This window comes from Nansenia antarctica, assembly GCF_963989245.1.
Source record: "Nansenia antarctica genome assembly, chromosome: 11".
NCBI classification, from domain to species: domain Eukaryota; kingdom Metazoa; phylum Chordata; class Actinopteri; order Argentiniformes; family Microstomatidae; genus Nansenia; species Nansenia antarctica.
The window spans coordinates 5519389-5538658 of NC_137681.1; the positions used below are offsets into that span (position 1 = coordinate 5519389).

The 19270-nt window shown below is 46.4% G+C and overlaps 1 protein-coding gene across 1 annotated transcript in view; it reads right to left on the reverse strand.

Moving 5' to 3' along the window:
• The window catches only part of gpam (glycerol-3-phosphate acyltransferase, mitochondrial), a 35235-nt gene that overhangs the window by 4733 nt on the left and 11232 nt on the right, over nt 1–19270 (reverse strand). The window contains exons 7-19 of the mRNA XM_080541405.1: nt 18948–19047; nt 15290–15426; nt 14748–14847; nt 12417–12629; nt 9938–10051; nt 9251–9336; nt 7552–7667; nt 4794–4864; nt 2864–3128; nt 1879–2033; nt 1454–1531; nt 1010–1147; nt 278–467 (exon numbers count right to left, since the gene is read on the reverse strand). Coding sequence (XP_080397531.1) covers nt 278–467; nt 1010–1147; nt 1454–1531; nt 1879–2033; nt 2864–3128; nt 4794–4864; nt 7552–7667; nt 9251–9336; nt 9938–10051; nt 12417–12629; nt 14748–14847; nt 15290–15426; nt 18948–19047 — 1763 coding nt within the window. The remainder of the gene's footprint in view (nt 1–277; nt 468–1009; nt 1148–1453; nt 1532–1878; nt 2034–2863; nt 3129–4793; nt 4865–7551; nt 7668–9250; nt 9337–9937; nt 10052–12416; nt 12630–14747; nt 14848–15289; nt 15427–18947; nt 19048–19270) is intronic.

Below are 19270 nucleotides of genomic sequence, written 5' to 3' on the forward strand. Positions count from 1 at the left end.
TGGTTTGAAGTGGTCGAACAGTACCGTCAGCGTCATCTTACATGACTGTACCTTCGGAGACTGAAGACCCATCTCTTCAGGTTACACCTGCTCCTCCCGAGACATTACCACCCCCCCAGCACTACGTCTCCTGAGACACCTGCGTTTCCTGGGCTAGATTACGCCTCCTGCTAGAACTGGTGAATTGATGATCCACTTCCTTAGTCAAATGTATTGATTGTAAGTCGCTTTGCAATAAGGCGTCTGCTAAATGCCAAAAAGGTAAATGTAAATGTACCGTAGGCGGCGATGCCCTTCTCGGTGCGGGTGAGCAGGTATCTGAACAGCTGCTGGGTGTACTCCGGCTCGGCCATGGGCTGGCTCAGGCTGTGGACGAAGATGGCCGCCCCGCTGTAGGCCTCCAGCACCGGGCTCAGCAGGTGCTGCAGGAACACGAAGAACTCCTGGTGCTCCGGGGACATGCTCACCTGCAGGGGTCAGAGGTCAACGTAGGACAAGGCTGTCAAGATTCTGAGCAGGTTGGGTCATAGGGTCATTTCTCTGGTGGTAGATGGTAATGGTGTACGTCTGTGGCAATACTACATAGGATACCTAGATAGAGTATATAGCCTATATATCAGACCTTGAGGTAACTATATGTTTAAGGTAGTCAGTGTGGTGGACCTTGAGGTAACTATAAGGACCTTGAGGTAACTATATGTTTAAAGGTAGTCAGTGTGCTAGACCTTGAGGTAACTATATGTTTAAAGGTAGTTAGTGAGGTAACTATATGTTTAAAGGTAGTTAGTGAGGTAACCATGTTTAAAGGTAGTGAGTGTGGTAGACCTTGAGGTAACTATATGTTTAAAGGTAGTTAGTGAGGTAACTATATGTTTAAAGGTAGTTAGTGAGGTAACTATATGTTTAAAGGTAGTTAGTGAGGTAACCATGTTTAAAGGTAGTCAGTGTGGTAGACCTTGAGGTAACTATATGTTTAAAGGACCTTGAGGTAACTATATGTTTAAAGGACCTTGAGGTAACGGTCCCTCTGCTCTTCTCCAAAGTCGCTGTCTTCGTCCTCCTCGTCGCTCCTCCAGGACAGCGGCTCGGGGAACTTCTTAGGCCAGGGCTCCTCTGTCGGGCTGGGGCTCAGCTCCTCCTGGTCCTCCTGAGAGAGAGAGAGAGAGAGAGAGAGAGAGAGAGAGAGAGAGAGAGAATGAGAGAGAGAGAGAGGAGAGAGGAGAGAGAGAGAGGAGAGAGAGAGGAGAGAAGAGAGAGAGGGAGGAGAGAGAGGAGAGAAGAGAGAGAGGGAGGAGAGAGAGGAGAGACAGAGACAGAGACAGAGACACACACATCGAATCAGTTCAATGACTAAGACAACACGGTCCAGACACAGAAACATGACTACATCGTCCAGCCACACCTTTAATTACCATGCGTCACTGTTGAGAGAGGGTTAAATGTGGAACTTTACCTCAGCGACGTAGAGAACTCCGTACTGGATCAAGCGGCTGACGGCATCGTGGAAGACCTGGAAGAGGGTCTGGCAGGGCTGGGGAGGGACGAGAACAGATTGCATCATTGTACAGATGTTAAAAGGAGATACAACAGATCATATTGTTACACGGTAGCTTCTGTGATGGTTCAACACATGAGAGTTCAACACATAATAATAATAATAATAATAATAATAATAATAAATTAGACTTATATAGCACTAGACACTCAAAGACGCTTTACAAACTGAAAAGATTGAGTAGTAATATTAAAAAATAAAAGAAAGTATGGGGGCCTAATTAAGGTAGTGCTGGGGACACATGGGAAGAGGAGGGATAGGTTATTATTATTTTGAATCTATGTATTTCTCTCCCTCTAGTCTCCCGAGGGGACGTGTCTTACCGGCGCGACGGCGACCTCGTTGGTGAGGAAGTGGGAGAGTCCGGCGGCCTTGCGGATCAGCCGCTCCTGGCTGAGGAGGCAGCTGGTCCAGCCCTGCTCCGCCCCCGCCCCCGCCTCCACCGCCTGCTCCCGCTGCAGCGCCAGAGCACTGCATGCTGGGGGAATGAGGAAACAGGACAGTAAGATAACAGTAAGATGGGGAAAACAAACAAACATGCAAGCCAGGGACACTGGGACAAATGACTTGAGCCATACAGATATAGAAATATATACAGTATATATTTAAGTCATACCTCAGTATTACCTCATATTTCAGTCATATTTATATGTACATAGCCACCTTAACTGTACATAGCTCATAACTGTATATACCTCTAACTGCATACTGCACCTATCACTGTCATGTTTTTATATCACTATTTGCACTTCGGGTTAGATGCTAAACTGCATTTCGTTGTCTGGTACTTGTACTCTGCAATGACAATATTCGTTGAATCTAATCTATTCTAATGTAATGTAATATTTAGTCCTGACACATTATATGGAAACATTGCAATATACTGTATTTTTACTACATTTAATTAAACACATACAAAAAATCATTCATCCCATCTGCAACCACCGCCCTGAACATTTTAAAATAGGAACCGCATTGTTTTTTAAACCACATTTTAGCTTCTTAAACCATAACACTGTTATTTTTTTTATTTTTTATTTTTAATTACTCGACTTTTAAATAGGCACTACATTTTATAAACACTGCTTTGTCTGTCTGTTTTTATTGTATGTATTAATGAATGTGACCTATGTGTGTTTGTAATGTGGAAATGTATTCTTGAGCTGCACTTTATGGAGCCTGTCGAAGGAGAATTTCTGTCACTGTGTGACAGACAATAAAGCTATCTTGAATCTTGAATCTTGAATTCCTGACATTCTCCTGAACGGTGAGTCAGTCAGAGGTCCAGTCAGACCAGCGGTGCGTCACCTATGATGGCGTCGGAGATGAAGACGTGGAAGAGGCCGTTGCTGTAGAAGTTGAGCTCGAACAGCGCCTGCACCGTGTTGCTAGGGGAGATGGTGAACTCGGTGTTGCGGTTGGTGCTGGTCACGTTGACACAGTTGCCTAGGAGATGGAGCGCGTGCATGACCACGTCCTCGGAGTTGCCCGAGAAGCCCAGGTCAAAGTCACGTGACAGGATCTCCTCCTTGATGTTGAAGAAGTCTTCCACCAGCTTGGACAGCGCCACACCCTGGAATGGAGGAGGAAATGTTTCAGCTTTCAATTCAATATTTCACCAACTCAGGTTCATCACATTAAGATGAAAGAAAGTGTTAACATCATTTCCATAGTTAACAAGCCATGGGGATATTAGTCAAATAGTCCTACTGACAGACTGACGTCAGTAGTTCAGTAGTCAAATAGTTCTACTGAAAAACTGACAGAAACTAAAACGCAAAACGTGGTACAAAAATGCCTTCGTTTTTGTAGAGACACAAACAATAGAAGTAAATATAATGTAGATCTTTACGGTGCTGATCCATCTCTTACATACAGATCAGCTTTGCAGTGAAGGTGGATCTGTATAAACATGTTAAAACCCCTCTGAGTGTGTCTTGTTTGACTCGTGCATAATACAGTGGCACATTTGTTTGAAGGCCACAGGGTTCGAGAGGGAAGGGAAGCCCACCAAACACAGGGGAAAGCTTTCAGGTTGGTCTCCCTGTACTATCAATGACCTGGCAACAACCATACCAAAGCCACTTTCGATACAGGTGCACCCAAAAAATATTTTAACACAATATCAAAAGCATGCCGTAACATTTAAAAAAAAAAGTGTTACAAAAGTTTTAGGTTTAGGTTATGGCGGTGACTGGCAAGATTAAGAACAATGTATGGGTGGTCCAGTGGTCTAGCGCTGCGGTCTACAGTGCCCATCTTGGCATGGGTTCCAATCCAGCTGACATGCCCTCTCTCTCCCTTCTTCTCCTTACTTTCCTGTCTGTCTTCACTATATCTGTCCAATAAAATGAAAAATATGAGTGGGACTGCCCCACTCAGAAAAAAATAACTACTTTAAGAACAATGTACGGTCTTCTGTCTCCATCCAGCTGCTCCTCAGCACTAGAAGTCAACAGTTGCTGTTCAATTGCTTTGGCCAACCATATCCAATACACCAGGGACGTTAACCAGAGCCCTTGTATTTGTACAATTCATTGAATCATTGATTAATAGGGTTTTCCCTGCTGAATCTGATTAGAATGAAAAGACAGAAGACACACTGATGTTGTAGGAGCTTGCTGTCTCTCAGGAGGAGGGGGGTTTCTACTCATGAGGAGGCTTTTCAAAAATAGCCTCTTTAAATGTAGCGGGCAGCTGAGCAGCAGTGATGATAATGACGAGCTCGTCTGTTTTGGGAGCGTAAAGGGGTTTAGTGTTGTTATTAATACCTTTTTTGGGACAGATAATTCATTAAATGACCCAAGAGACTAAATTGCGTTTTACTTCATTGCGTTTGTCCTCCCTGCACCAGCGGTCCGGAGGTGATCCTGGATAGGCAGACTGGACTAAAATAGATTTGTTTTTTTTATGATGACTGATGTACAGATGACTCACTTACTTAGACAAATGTCGCTTTGGATAAAGCCAGGCGTCTGCTAAATGTCTAAAATGTAAATGTCTGTCTTTGCCTGCAGAGGGCGTAGCTACACCACTGGCCAGGAGAGGGAGAGGGAGAGAGAAAGAGAGAGAAAGAAAGAGAAAGAGGGGAAGAGAGAGAGAGAGAGAGGTCAGACAAAGAGAGGAAAGGGAGGCAGGAGCGTGATCCATTACATTGATGCAGTGCTCGGTGACATTTATAGATCCTCCCCTCGGCGGTGAGAGAGGAGAGGAGGAGGAGCAGGAGGAGGAGTCTTACCTGTCTGTGTCTGTAGAGGAGCAGGCAGGCTACAATGTGTGTGGACATGATGGCTGAGGACTTGTTAGCCGCTGTGGGGGGGAGAAGCACATGTTAGATGACCTGTGTCACCAAGACGTCACATCAAAGTCACAATGTCACAGCACAAGACGATACCACAGTCACATGGAAGAATGTTCTTACAAGGGGGGAGTGCGGGGGGGTAGCAAATACTGACTGAGGCCGTCACTCAACACATGACACCATCAAAGGTCAAATAGTAACTATGACAACACGGAAAAGATTCATTCGCGTAAATGATCCTCGTCTTCCTAGGGGAAGTCGAGATGACATATTAAAGACGTTCTTTTCTGCAGAGCAAAAGAAAGCTGCATAGGGGGGAAAAAGTATGTACTGTATCTAATGTAGAATGAATTAATAAATAAGTGGTTATCTATCTATTTTGTATGGCTTCAGCTAAAAAGTTGAGTAAAATTGAGGCCTGGCAAAAAAATTGAAAAGCAAACTAATTTGATGTAGAATGAATGAATAAATAAGTGTTTGTTATTTATCGATTTTGTGTCGCTTCAGCTAAAAGGGAGCGTAAGATTAAGGCCTGAGGGCAAAAATAGACTTGAACTTCTCGCCGTACCTGTCTAAGGTGTGTGTGCGTGTGCGTGTGCGTGCGTGCGTGTGTGTGTGTGTGTGTGTGTGTGTGTGCGTGTGTGCAGTGATCTCTATTGTCCTCCTAATAAAAGGTTCAGCCCAAGACTGACATCTCTGCTACACAGCGGCTCGTCTTGAGTCGAGTGTCAGTCACCCTGTGTGAAACATTTACAACCAGCGCCACTGATACTGCAATTCCACCTCTGACCAGAGCATCAATCCTCCCCTCGCCGCGATTGGCTGAAAACAACATGCCATCCGGCTGGAGAGGCTGCCATTGGCTGATGGGAATAGAACTAGCAGGGGGGGGTTTGGGGATAATTCCATTCAATGAGCCAGGGGAGAAGCGGTTCATTTTCAGAGCACAGAGCAAAAGCTCAGATGTTGTTAGTGCAGCTTACTGATAGAGATGCCGGGTGCTAACTTGGTGGGCTTTGACAGGAGGGGGGTTCACAGCGTGTGCCAAAAACAGGTGTACATTATAAGCCTGTCATATTTCTGTTGAACTGTTAAAAGAACACGAGAGGGTGATGTAATTTTGTTTATTTTCTTGAATCATTTTCTATTCTAATCTATCATATGTAAGATGAAAGCTCCCCAAGTTCACTCGCTATTTCCTTTTCTTTTTCTTTTCTTTTTTTATTTGTTTGTTTTTGTCTTTACTTTACTTAATATAAAAACAGAAAAAAAGACTTTGGTCATAGGAACTGAGTTGATTGTGATATGTTGAATGTAATGACGATTGTCAAATTATAAGCCTGTCATATCAAGGCATATCACCATTTTATTTATGAGCAGTCCCACTCATATTTGTTGTTGTTTTATTGGACAGATACAGTGAAGACAGACAGGAAAGTAAGGAGAAGAAGGGAGAGGAGAGGGCATGTCAGCAGGGCATGGGGGCCGGATTCGAACCCATGCCGACATGGGTATATGTGTGCACTGTAGACAGCGGTGCTAGACCACTGGACCACCCCAGGACACATATCAGCAGATTTATTACCTGTTGAGAATATCACCTCACAGATTTTTATACTATACGATACACATAAACCGATGAGGCAAAACATTGACCAGCTGCCAGTCTCTGTCAACGGTCAGTGGTCATGATGTTGCTGCTTGGCTGCAGCTGACCAATCATCTTACTCAATAGAATGTTCTTCAATTGGCTGCAATAAACTAGAGAGACTTCAGGGAATATACTGACAGCTGAAGTAGACCAGTAAGTAAGCCTGGAGAACCGAACCTAATGGCCCGTAGGGCATTAGCTGTTTCCGTAGCGTGTTCTCCTGTTTCCGTGGCGTGAGGCGGCTTGATGTACAAGCACACCCCCCTGGACATGGCGCTGGTATGTCGCTATGTCGCAGGGCCTTATCCCCAACCCAACCCTTAATGCTGAGTGCCAAGCAGGGAGGCATCAGGTACCATTTTTATAGTCTTTGGTATGACTCTGGCTGGGGATCAAACTCACGTCACGACCTCCCAGTCTCGGGGCGGACACTCTAACCACAAGGCCACTGAGCTGGTAAGTAGACAGAAACCCTTATAAAAGAGTAAAAACTTTAATATGTTTTTAAATGTTTTTAAATGCAGTTGTCATAGACCACAAAGAAATGCCCTGGCATAGTGGTGGTGGCGGTGCTTTGTGACGTGAGATAAAAAAAAAAATCACACATTACATTACACACAGCCGTGCTTGTTTGGCTGAATTTAACCGGGGAGGGGGGGGGGGGTGAACTAACGTCATTGGCTCCCTTACTGAGAGAACTAGACAAGGGAAATTGTTTTCTGTGGAAATTGTGAAGTGTGCTTGCCCCTCACAGCCAGTAGGGGGCAGTTCAGTGGCCTCTGGGCCACCCCCCCTGCATCCCCCGGCGAAGACTGCATTTCTCTAGCTCACACAGGGGCCGAGCTAACTAGCGCTAGCTAACTAGCGCTTATTAGCATTAGCTAACTCCCCTGCACCCCCCGGGAAAGACCGCGTTGCTCTAGCTCACCCAGGGGTTGAGTTGTGGGATTCGGGTGTGTGTAACACTTAAATATGATTGGATGAGAATGAAGACGGTGCAGGTTACAGGAGGGGGGGGGGGGGGGGGGGGTCTGGGGGTCTTACTGAAGAGGACGTGCTTGGCCAGGTCGGCGATGACCTGTCTCCTCCAGGGCTCGTCTGACAGGTCCAGGGAGTTGGGCGGGTCTTCCTCCACGCCGTTGAACAACGCCTGGTCTGGCCTGGAGGACACAGGAGAACAGGGACAGGGTAAATAAACACACACATTAACACACCAATGGCGGCAAGCTACCATCCTTGCGATCATTAGACGGCAACTCTACCTCCTGCGCCACAGCCGCCCCCAGACCAGGCTTAAAGTAGCTTCACACATCACATACAGGCTACAGGTGACTCCAGACGCATGCGATGGCTCTGGACTACTATTTGTGAAAAACTGTCTTGAACTTCATCCAGATTTGACACTAAACGACATCAGGACTACATTTGAGATGATTAACCTAGATGAAGGTGATGATTAACTTGTGAGAGGTGAGGGATATAAATAGTGGCCTTCAGTGGGAAGTATTTCGATGCGCTTCCGATTGTTAGGGGACGAGTGAAGTGTCCTGACCGACAGTACCTGGGACCTCATTCATAAACGTCCCCTACGCTACAAAAGAAGGCGTACACCACTCTCTAAGCAAACGTTGGGATTTATGAAAAAACAAACCTGGGGGGAAAATGTGCGGCCCTCCACTGACACTTGCGAACGCACGTAAACTGGAGAAATTAGCAACTGCGACATGGCAGAAGGTGTACTTGTGTATTTGTCATGTGTAGTACTGTCTGTTGTTGTCTGTGTTATACATATATATGGATGTATATATGTAAACTGTACAGTGGTATGAAAATGAATTTCCCCCTGGGGACAATAAATGTAATCTAATCTAATCTAAACTCGAGAAGCGGTTTGAAATTTATACCATTGTGTAAAGAAAATCGTAATATTACCTCACGTTGAAATATTACCTCACGTTTTTTTTTGCCTTTCTGTCGGGATTTGCCGTCATGCAGTCAGTAGGGACGAATATTACTTTCATTTCACTGACCGTTTCTAGGCAACTATGGGCGTCAAAAGGGTGGGACAAGACGCTCGCTCACGTGCGCAAAAATGTTTCAGTTGATGAGTGATTTATAAAGGGAAACCGTTGGAACTGTGTTATGAATCACAATATTTTTGTGCCCGAGCACTTTCTGTGTTTATTCCGTAAACAATCTTTTCCTCAGGCAGTTTTAGAAAGGAGGCCCCTGGTGTTGACATTGAGACAGTCCTCAGATGTCAGACAGAGACAGATGTGGAGCCACGGGGCCTGGTGGGCTTGTTGTTGTTGTTGTTGGGATTCACAGAAGAGGCTTCAGGGGGTCATATTGACAGTTCCAGGGAGAGATGGCCCACTGTTTGTTTGAAGGGGACAGGGTGAGAGAGTGTCCTGTTTCAGTGTGTGTGTGTGTGTGTATGTGTGTGTGTGTGTGTATGCCTCCAAGCACCTGTATGTACATCTGCATGTGTGTGTGCCTGCGTTTATCTCTGTGTGTGTGTGTGTGCACACGCGCATGTGTGTGTGTGTATATATCTGAGTGTGTGTGTGTGTGTGTGTGTGTGTATATCTGCATGTGCGTGTGTGTGTGTGTGTGTATATATATATATATATATCACGGTGCGTGTGTGTGTACATCTGTGTGTGTGTGTGTGTGTGTGTATATCTGTGTGTGTGTGTGTGTGTGTATATCTGCGTGTGTGTGTGTGTGTGTGTATACATACTGAGCAGAGATGATGGTAGGCACCAGGGTCTGTTCCAGGGACAGAGGGGGTGGGATATGCCGACTCCTCTGCGTGTCCAGGTACTCCTAGGAGGACAGACAAGCAGGCCTGTCAAACACTTGAAGATCGTCTCTAAACAAACCGTAGCTTTCCATTCTTTCCTGCCAAACAGCACCATCGTACTTAGTGGAGAGAACTGGACAGGAATAGCTGTGGTACAGTCGACAGCGGGTAGGTAGTTCGTAAGGGAAAAGCTTGTCCACTTTGTTCTTTGTTGGCACTGGTTCTTTCACTTTATAGGGGAAGTAATTTTTTCTGAGTGGGGCAGGGGTCCCACTCATATTTTATACTTTTTATTGATAAGAGACAGTAGAGGTTATGACAGGAAGGATGGGTGAGAGAGAGAGAAGGGATGACATGCAGGATGTGTCCGCGGCCGGAATCGAACCCTGCGGTTACGTGGTCGACGCTTAACCCGCTACGCCACCGAAGCGCCCCACAGAGGGTGGTTATGTGGGCGTCCTCCTCTCACCTTCAGAGAGAAGGGCTGGGTGAAGTCTCACCTTCAGAGAGAAGGGCTGGGTGAAGTCTCACCTTCAGAGAGAAGGGCTGGGTGAAGTCTCACCTTCAGAGAGAAGGGCTGGGTGAAGTCTCACCTTCAGAGAGAAGGGCTGGGTGAAGTCTCACCTTCAGAGAGAAGGGCTGGGTGAAGTCCACCCTCACACAGCCGTAGTTCTTCCTCAGCATCCTGAGCACGCCGCACGCCGCGCCCCACAGACTCTCATTCTTCTTGGGCTTACCCTGAGAGAGAGGAGAGAGAGAGAGAGGGAGTGGGAGAGAGAGAGAGAGAGAGGGAGGGAGAGAGAGAGAGAGAGGGGGAGTGGGAGAGACACAGACAGAGAGAGAGGGGGAGAGGGAGAGAGACACAGAGAGAGACAGAGAGACACAGACAGAGAGAGAGAGACACACACACACACAGAGAGAGACAGAGAGAGAGAGAAAGAGAGACACAGACAGAGAGACAGAGAGAGAGAGAGACACACACAGAGAGAGACACAGAGAGAGAGAGAGAGAGAGAGAGAAAGAGACACAGACAGAGAGACAGAGAGAGAGAGACACACACACAGAGAGAGACACAGAGAGAGAGAGATAGAGAGAGAGACACACACAGAGAGAGAGAGAGAGAAAGAGAGAGAGAGAGAGATAGAAAGAGAGAGAGATAGAAAGAGAGATAGAGAGATAGAGAGAGAGACACACACAGAGAGAGAGAGAGAGAGAGAGAGAGAGAGAGAGAGAGAAAGAGAGAGAGAGAGAAAGAGGGGGGGCAGGATGGGGTTAGTCACATCCACACACACACATCCTCCAGAAGACCATCCTCACCACAGGACAGGATATGCGCAACTCCCCAACACTCAACTTTATTTAGCCAGGTAGGTCAGTGACCTAACCTATTCTCTTTTGTTGCAGCAACGACCTGATTAGAAATATTAAAAATACTCTCATCCCATCCTACAAAAAGATAGAGACGGTCCCAAACACAGTCATCCCACGTAAACTCGCCGATGTACACTCCAGTTCCAACATATCAGGGCTCCAGACTGGGACCATGTGGCTGTGTCCTCTCCCATCCATACCTATATATGACTTGGTCTGTACTGTCATTGTTATGTCATTGTTATGCCTGCTGCCTACGATGTTATGATAATAATAATAATAATAATAATAATAATAATAATAATAATAATAATAACTTGTATTTGTATAGCGCATTTCCTGCAAACGTTGCAGCTCAAAGTGCTCCAATCATTATATAATCATAATTTAATTATTTAGTCATTTAAAGGCAATTAAAAAGATGGGTTTTTAGTCTTGACTTGAACATATTTGCTGAGGTTGCATCCCTAATGTAAACTGTCAGTGCATTCCACAATTTGGGTGCATAAAATGAGAGTGCAGTCTTATGATATTTTATTTATTTATTTGTGTATTATCGAAGAATAGGCGATGTAGCGTGTGATGCATTTCCGGATGCGTTTGGAAATGGAAAATCTGTTGTAATTAGAAAAGGACCTTTTGGCGATACACACACAGCACGAGTTGTCTCTGGATGCGACGCCAAGTCCGTTAGTAAGGCGATTAGCCTACTCATTTGTTCTACTGCGTGACAAAACCATGTGTTGGTGCCAGAGGCAGGAGGGGGAGGGTGTGTGTGGGCGGGGGGAGCTTAGTCTGGAGCCATGTGTACATCAACCTGTCAAACATACGGTCCCCGTAGTGTGTGTGTGTGCTACACCAAACAACACCCTCTGTCGATCATCCCCGTAGCCTTGTGTGCTACAAACACGACCTCCCACTGAACATCAAGACCGCGGCCCCCCATCTAGAGACTTTCAAGACTCTCGCTTAAAACGCACTACTGTCGTGAACTAGGCTACTGAGATGCTCCTGATGTGTTAGTGTGAATGTCTGTCTTTAGATGTGTGCGGTTATGAATGTTACGCCGGGTGCACACAGGGCCATTGCGTTGCGTTGCGTTGCGCAACCTGGTGGGATGGACTTGACGTACTTCAACGTGCGATGCAGACGGTAAGCTCTACTCGTGTTGCTAGCGAAGTTTCCCACAGAAGTGGGGAAAAAAACGTCAGATCAGATATATAAACGGGTTATTTTGATAAACTGGACACATTTTGTGAATATATATGGTTACTTTCTCGCCTGAAAACATATAAAAACTTCATAAAATGACATATTAACACTTGTAGAGCCAAATTACAGATTTTAGCCAATGGCGGCCAAAATTGAGGATTTAAAATCTGAGGCGAGAGCTCCAGGGCAAGAAACTACTTCCGGTTGTTTTGACGGATCCAACGCAACGCAAAAAGCTGAATTTTTTTGACTGATTGCCGCACCCTGACGGTCAAGAAACGCAATGCAGAGCAACGCAACTGATCAACGCAACGGCCCCATTGAGATGAATGACTTCCGGTGCAACGCAACGCAACGCAATGGCCCTGTGTGCACCCGGCGTTAGACGTCCTCCGTGTTTTATTTTGTTTGTTTATGTTGCTGTCCTTATTCGTCTGTGTTATCATATCCCATCATGTTTTCTCTCTGTTTGACCGACCATGACTATGACTAAAACACACCAACACACCCTGCCACGTACCAGCTGCTCGCTGTTGTAGTTGCCCTCCAGGATGCGGTCGTAGGAGATGCCCACGGGCACCACCAGCACGTCGGGGATGGAGCCGGTGCAGAGGGCGTCCACCACGATGGACAGCATGCCGGCGCGGGCCGGGGAGGGCTTGCCGCTGCGCGAGCGGGTGCCCTCCAGGTAGACCTCCAGGAACTGCTGCTGACGCAATAGCTCCTCTGTGTACTGGTGGGGGGGGAGGGGGGGGGGAGGAGGGAGAGGGCGTTAGGAGTGCATATAATGTAATAGAAGACAGAGGATAAAAAAAGAGAGAGAGTGGGTGAAGAATAGACAGAGAGAGAGAGAGAGAGAGAGAGAAAAAAGTAGAGGGACAGAGACAGAAATAGGGATGAGGGAGAGGAGAGAGAGAGGGGGGAGAGAGAGAGAGGGGGGGGAGAGAGAGGGGAGAGAGAGGGGAGAGAGAGAGAGAGAGGGGAGAGAGAGACAGGAGAGAGAGCGAGAAGAGAGAGAGAGGAGATAGGAGAGAGAGAGAGAGAGGGGAGAGAGAGTAAAGAGAGGCAGACAGAGAGAGCGAGAGAGAGAGAGAGAACGCAATAGAGAGAGAGAGAGAGAGAGAGAGAGAGAAAGAGAGAGAGAGAGAGAGAGAGAGAGAGAGAGCAATAGTAGACTCTAGCATCAATCAACTCCTCTCAATAAAGTGCATTTCAATCTCAGTCATCTGGCGATACTAGGTCACTAGCGAAACGCTAAGCGCTAATGCCGCTGTACCCGGTCCCCTGAGTGAGGCCGGATCAAAGTGTTGATATTTTGGGGAGGCCAAAGGTCTCTGGAAGGAGAACGTTTGACTCGACATATCAGGGTTTCAGGACATAGATACTGTACCCTCCGTAAGAACGGGCCGCGTGCCAATTGGCCCAGAGAGCAAACTGCTCCGAACACACGAGTGTACACAGCTGTCGGACAGCGTAAAGGCTTTAGGAAGGAGATGTATTGGCTTTAAATAGCCCCCGCCCCCCCCTCCCTGGCATTTCAGTACGTTGCGATATGAAATGACACGAACTCCCTCTCTTATTGAAGAGTCAGCCACTCTCTCCCTCCATCAACTTCGACCCTCGCTCAATTGCAACACCTCGCAGATAAGTCTTATCTTACGAAAACACCAACCTAGACATTTAACGTACAAAAACGCTTTCTCTGCCTATACCGTCCACACCCACCCGCACGCACACACACACAGAAAATGTACTCTGCTCTGAGGAGATATAGAAGGAGCTTATAAATGACAAGCACAGTTTGGCTGAATAGTCCATTCTCACCATCTGACATGTACCGGCTAATATCCAGAGCAATATCCATCTATTATTCACACTGCTTTAAATATTGAGCATTTTTTAACACCAGAGGATATGACACTGCAACTACTGGAAGCCAGGCATAATTTGAGTGACATCAGGAGAGCAGAAAGGGTGTGAGGCCTAAAGGCAGTGGCTCTCAACTGGTCTGGCTTTGAGTGAAGTGAGTCAGAGAGCACTGTAAGTTCCTAAGTGGTGTTATCATTCTCCAATTAGCATAGCAGCTATTCAAACCGCCCTGAAAGGCCCTATCTGAGTGCACTCCAATTAGGTTGACTCCATGATTCTATTCATGAATTCTATTCTCACACATACAAAAGACAGATTCCAGTTGAGCCAGATGATCCACATTCACTACAGGGTGTAGAGGGAGATCTTAGACCATTCACCTCAGGGTTTCGACAGGGTTCGAGGATTGCCCGGGGCAAGTACAACATTCGCCGGGTTTGTTTGCGCGACAGCGACGACGCTGCTGGATCCTGGATCTGTGTATCGCAGTCGCAGGAAGAACAACGGACGGAGCAGGCGCCAGACCAGACTAGATGATCGCGGAGTGAAGATATTATTAAAGCGTACGCGCTGATCGACAGACAGGTGGACAGGCGCATACGCTTTAATAATATCTTCACTCCACGATCATCTAGTCTGGTCTGGCGCCTGCGCCGTCTGTTGTTCTTCCTGCACACAGATACACAGATCCAGGATCTGGATTTTTTTACTATCTGGCAACCGTTAATGTCGAACCCTGTCAGGGTCTAATAGGAGAGCTTAGACCATGGCCCTGTTGTCTGAACCGGACAGAGAAGGGACAAGCCTCTTACGCGACCGCAACTGAACACTTTTCAGGTCACACACACACACCAGTACAAACCCACTAAAGTAGGGCTGTTAGTTCTGCCAGAAAGCTCACATATTTCTATTTAAGGCTAATTCCATTTCCCTAAGACCATTGTCCTTCTCGACATACAGTAGGGTACAGTAGGGTACTTACTGCGTGGAGTAGAGACCTGTACAGGACGTCTTTCTTCCCGTTCCCCGTCTCGTCCAGTTTTCGCCGGATGAAGAATCCTCCCAGTTTACGTATCAACGTGCTGCAGACATAGAACACAGGACAACGGTGACTTCACCACAACAACCTGCTTCTATGGAGTCACCAACAGGCTAGAGCGTTAGAATCTGCCACCTTTGGCCTTAACACTAGAACAGCCGTGCCTTTTTTACCTGCTAAAAGAGCCACCTCGGGGGTCAAATGAACCCCTCTCTACAATGCTCAAGCTGCTATTTACACACAACGACCACTAGTTGGCCGCTTGTAAATTAGCCTGCTTCCTACACAGAAAAACTAGCAAAATAGCTTCATACTAGCTTATCCTGATGTGATTTTGAAAATGTAAGGATACTGGGTGGTAGAAAGCACATATCTAGGAAAAGTCATGAAAGGAGGGTCCTGAAATGTGATCGAGTGCAAAGATATAACACTTTTCTTCACTCCTCGTGGCTGTTCTGGCGTTTAAGAGTCTCCTTGCAGCTCACCTGAAGATGGGGATGTTGAGGTTGTTGCCGGCAGCGATGTGGGGGGCTTTGATGTTGTGGCAGAAGAGGATGAAGGTGATGAGCAGGTAGTCGATGTGGGACTTGTGCACCGGCAGGAACACCAGGGGAGCGTTGTGCTGCAAAGGCGCACAGACAGACAGACAGACAGACAGACAGACAGACGACAGACAGACAGACAGACAGACGACAGACAGACAGACAGACAGACAGACAGACAGACAGACAACATCGTCACTCTGGTGTTCTTAAATCACTGCATGAAGTACTTGCGTTAGTACGGAGACCCCCTGGGGTCACATGGTAGAAAAAAAATATTTGATGTGTGAATCCGTTCCCTCGGTTTAGTAAATCTGTTCCCTCGGTTTAGTTATTCGTTAGGGTTAGGCCCTACGAGCCAGAACGATCGCAAGGATTCTAACCCTAACCCTAACGAATTACTAAACCGAGGGAACGAATTACTAAACAGAGGGAACAGATTCACATATCAAATATTTTTTTCCTACCATGTGACCCCAGGGGGGTTTCGTAGGTTAGTGAATTCACGTCGTCGTGTTTTTTCTTGTTGGTAAATCGGTGTACAAATTCAGTCTTTGACTGCGAGCTGCACATACATGCTACTACAACTACTGGTTTTCGATGTGGTTGAGCCGTCAATCGTCAATCTTAAGACAGGGTCCAAGGTTAATGCCCCCCCCTGCCCCCCCCCTCACAGGCCAATATGCCAGACATCTACAAGCCTGGACTGAATTTTGACTGGCCCTGACCTGGTGAGGTTTAACACATTAACACAATGTGGCTGATGCTGGGGCCCCTACGTTAGTGTGCTGTCTCTCTATACTCTAGACCAGGGGTGGCCAACCAGTCGGAGACTAAGAGCCACAAAACATTGTTGGGGTACCAGAAAGAGCCACATCATACATGCGGGCTCACAAAAGCGCTCATTCACACACACGCAATACATTTCCAATAGGCTATGAGACCAGTGGTGTAATTTCAGCAAAAGCCAAGGTATGGCAAGGTCTGAGTGGGGGGGGTTGAAGGGGGGTTCCCCCCCTCGTGGATTTTTTTTCAAAACAGTTGTGCAATAGTCAATTTTGGTGAGTTGTTTCTATACAATTTACTTATGTGACATTAAGGTAATGAATAAAGGAGACAACTACAGTATGATATGCAGGTAGTAGCCTACATCTTTCCTAGCAGGCAGACTGGTTCAATCTCCTTAGAAACAAAACATAACAGATATAGCTATTCTCAACTCTAAACGAACTGCACTGTTAAAAAAGCTAGATTTAGACCTCACCTGTGTCCCTGTCCCTGTCACCTGTTTAGACCTCACCTGTGTCCCTGTACTTGTCTCTGCTGCCCTTTGACCAAAAGAGGTCTATGTCCATTTTCCTTTTTTCCCTGGCATATTTGTTTTACCAGCTCACCTAGTAAAAGTGAGACAATTGATAATATCAAAAACATGCTTGCACACACATATAACTTACTCACACACAAGTCAGTGTTACTGGCCCCAATTTGGTACAATTATTACTGAAATTATTGAGAATAGAGACATTGTTGACATACGTAAACAAGCTCTTGTAATCTTTAATGTTCGCTAACTAGCGAACTCACTAAAATAACATTAGAACATGTTTGTACTGACAGAACATGACATGAACTTGTTCATTAATATGTTACATTTGAACCAACAGTAGTATGTAAATGGCATTTATACAGTTTGTTTAACACACCTGAATGAACGAGAATCGTGGACAAGGTTTTAACATTAACGTTACTCGTGGCTTGTTTATTGAGGAACCGATGTCCCGCTCCAGTGTTGCCAGATAGGCCTACTTTTGGTCACTCTGGACGGGTGGATTCGTCAGCTTTTAGACTGGTTGGGCTTGAAATGGTCAAATCCCGTCTGGCAACCCTGTGCTCCACTACAGCGCTTGGCTAGTGGGGTGAGATGGAGCCGGGAGGTTTTGAGTTACCGTTGTGTGTAGTGGATAAAATCACCAAAATGACTAAACGCGTTTCAGATTTAAAAAAAATGTTAAGCCAGGTATGGCGAGTGCCATGAATTGCCATACCAAAACGACGCCTATTGAGACACAGAGAGCGAGCCACGCACTTTTAATGAATGGATTAAAGAGCCGCACAGAGACAGGCAAAGAGCCGTTGGCCACCCCTGCTCTAGACATTTGTTAATACAATGTATGACAATAAACTGTCTCAAATAACTAACTGAATAGAAAAACAAATGTGTACAATTTAAAACTAAATGAAAATGTACTGGTCCCTAGGCTGTTCCTCTGGGGCATTACTACCCCCAGCTCTGTGTCTCCTAAGACACCTGCTTTCCCCCTTTACTGTGTCTCCTAAGACACCTGCTTTTCCCCTTTACTGTGTCTCCTAAGACACCTGCTTTTCCCTTTACTGTGTCTCCTAAGACACCTGCTTTCCCCTTTACTGTGTCCCCTAAGACACCTGCTTTCCCCCTTTACTGTGTCTCCTGAGACACCTGCTTTCCCCCTTTACTGTGTCTCCTAAGACACCTGCTTTCCCCCTTTACTGTGTCTCCTGAGACACCTGCTTTCCCCCTTTACTGTGTCCCCTAAGACACCTGCTTTCCCCCTTTACTGTGTCTCCTGAGACACCTGCTTTCCCCCTTTACTGTGTCTCCTGAGACACCTGCTTTCCCCTTTACTGTGTCTCCTAAGACACCTGCTTTCCCCTTTACTGTGTCTCCTGAGACACCTGCTTTTCCCCTTGACTGTCTCCTGAGACACCTGCTTTCCCCCTTTACTGTGTCTCCTGAGACACCTGCTTTCCCCCTTTACTGTGTCTCCTAAGACACCTGCTTTCCCCCTTTACTGTGTCTCCTGAGACACCTGCTTTCCCCTTTACTGTGTCTCCTAAGACACCTGCTTTCCCCCTTTACTGTGTCTCCTGAGACACCTGCTTTCCCCTTTACTGTGTCTCCTAAGACACCTGCTTTCCCCTTTACTGTGTCTCCTAAGACACCTGCTTTCCCCTTTACTGTGTCTCCTAAGACACCTGCTTTTCCCCTTTACTGTGTCTCCTAAGACACCTGCTTTCCCTTTACTGTGTCTCCTAAGACACCTGCTTTCCCCTTTACTGTGTCTCCTAAGACACCTGCTTTCCCCTTTACTGTGTCTCCTGAAACACCTGCTTTTCCCCTTGACTGTGTCTCCTAAGACACCTGCTTTCCCCTTTACTGTGTCTCCTAAGACACCTGCTTTCCCTTTACTGTGTCTCCTGAGACACCTGCTTTCCCCTTGACTGTGTCTCCTAAGACACCTGCTTTCCCCTTGACTGTGTCTCCTAAGACACTTTTTTTTTTTTTTTACTGTGTCCCTAAGACTTCTACTGCCCCCCCTTGCTCCAGTGTCTATTAATAAAAATAAATAAATAATTATATCACGACGACCGCCAATGGCCCCGGGCCTGAGCTAGATCGCTCTTCCTGCTACGACTGGTGAATTGATGATTCACTTGCTTAGTCAAATGTATCGATTGTAAGTCGCTTTGGAATGAGGCGTCTGCTAAATGCCCAAAATGTAAATGTCATGGGACCATAGTGAGACCTATCGGGGCACGGTGGGGTGTTAAGACAGAGGCTCACCTCCGTCGCGGCCCGTTTGACCATCTCCAGCTGACCCTTGTGGATTTGGATGCTCCAGAAGAAGCCGTTGAAGAGCTTGAGAAGCGCCCAGCCCGTCAACCTGGAGGACATCAAGACATCAAAGCAAATCTTTTTAGTTTTATTTGTACAGCGCATCTCTCACAAAATGTAACCCTGTCTGAAGGTGAGATTTAATCCGTGAGATTAAAAACTTGGGAGGAATAAAAAAAAAACATGAAAATTGATAAAACGCTAAAGGATTCCACACACTTCCTTAAATCCCCTTAGGGACCGCTTTGAAGACGCTGTCAGAACACAAGCAT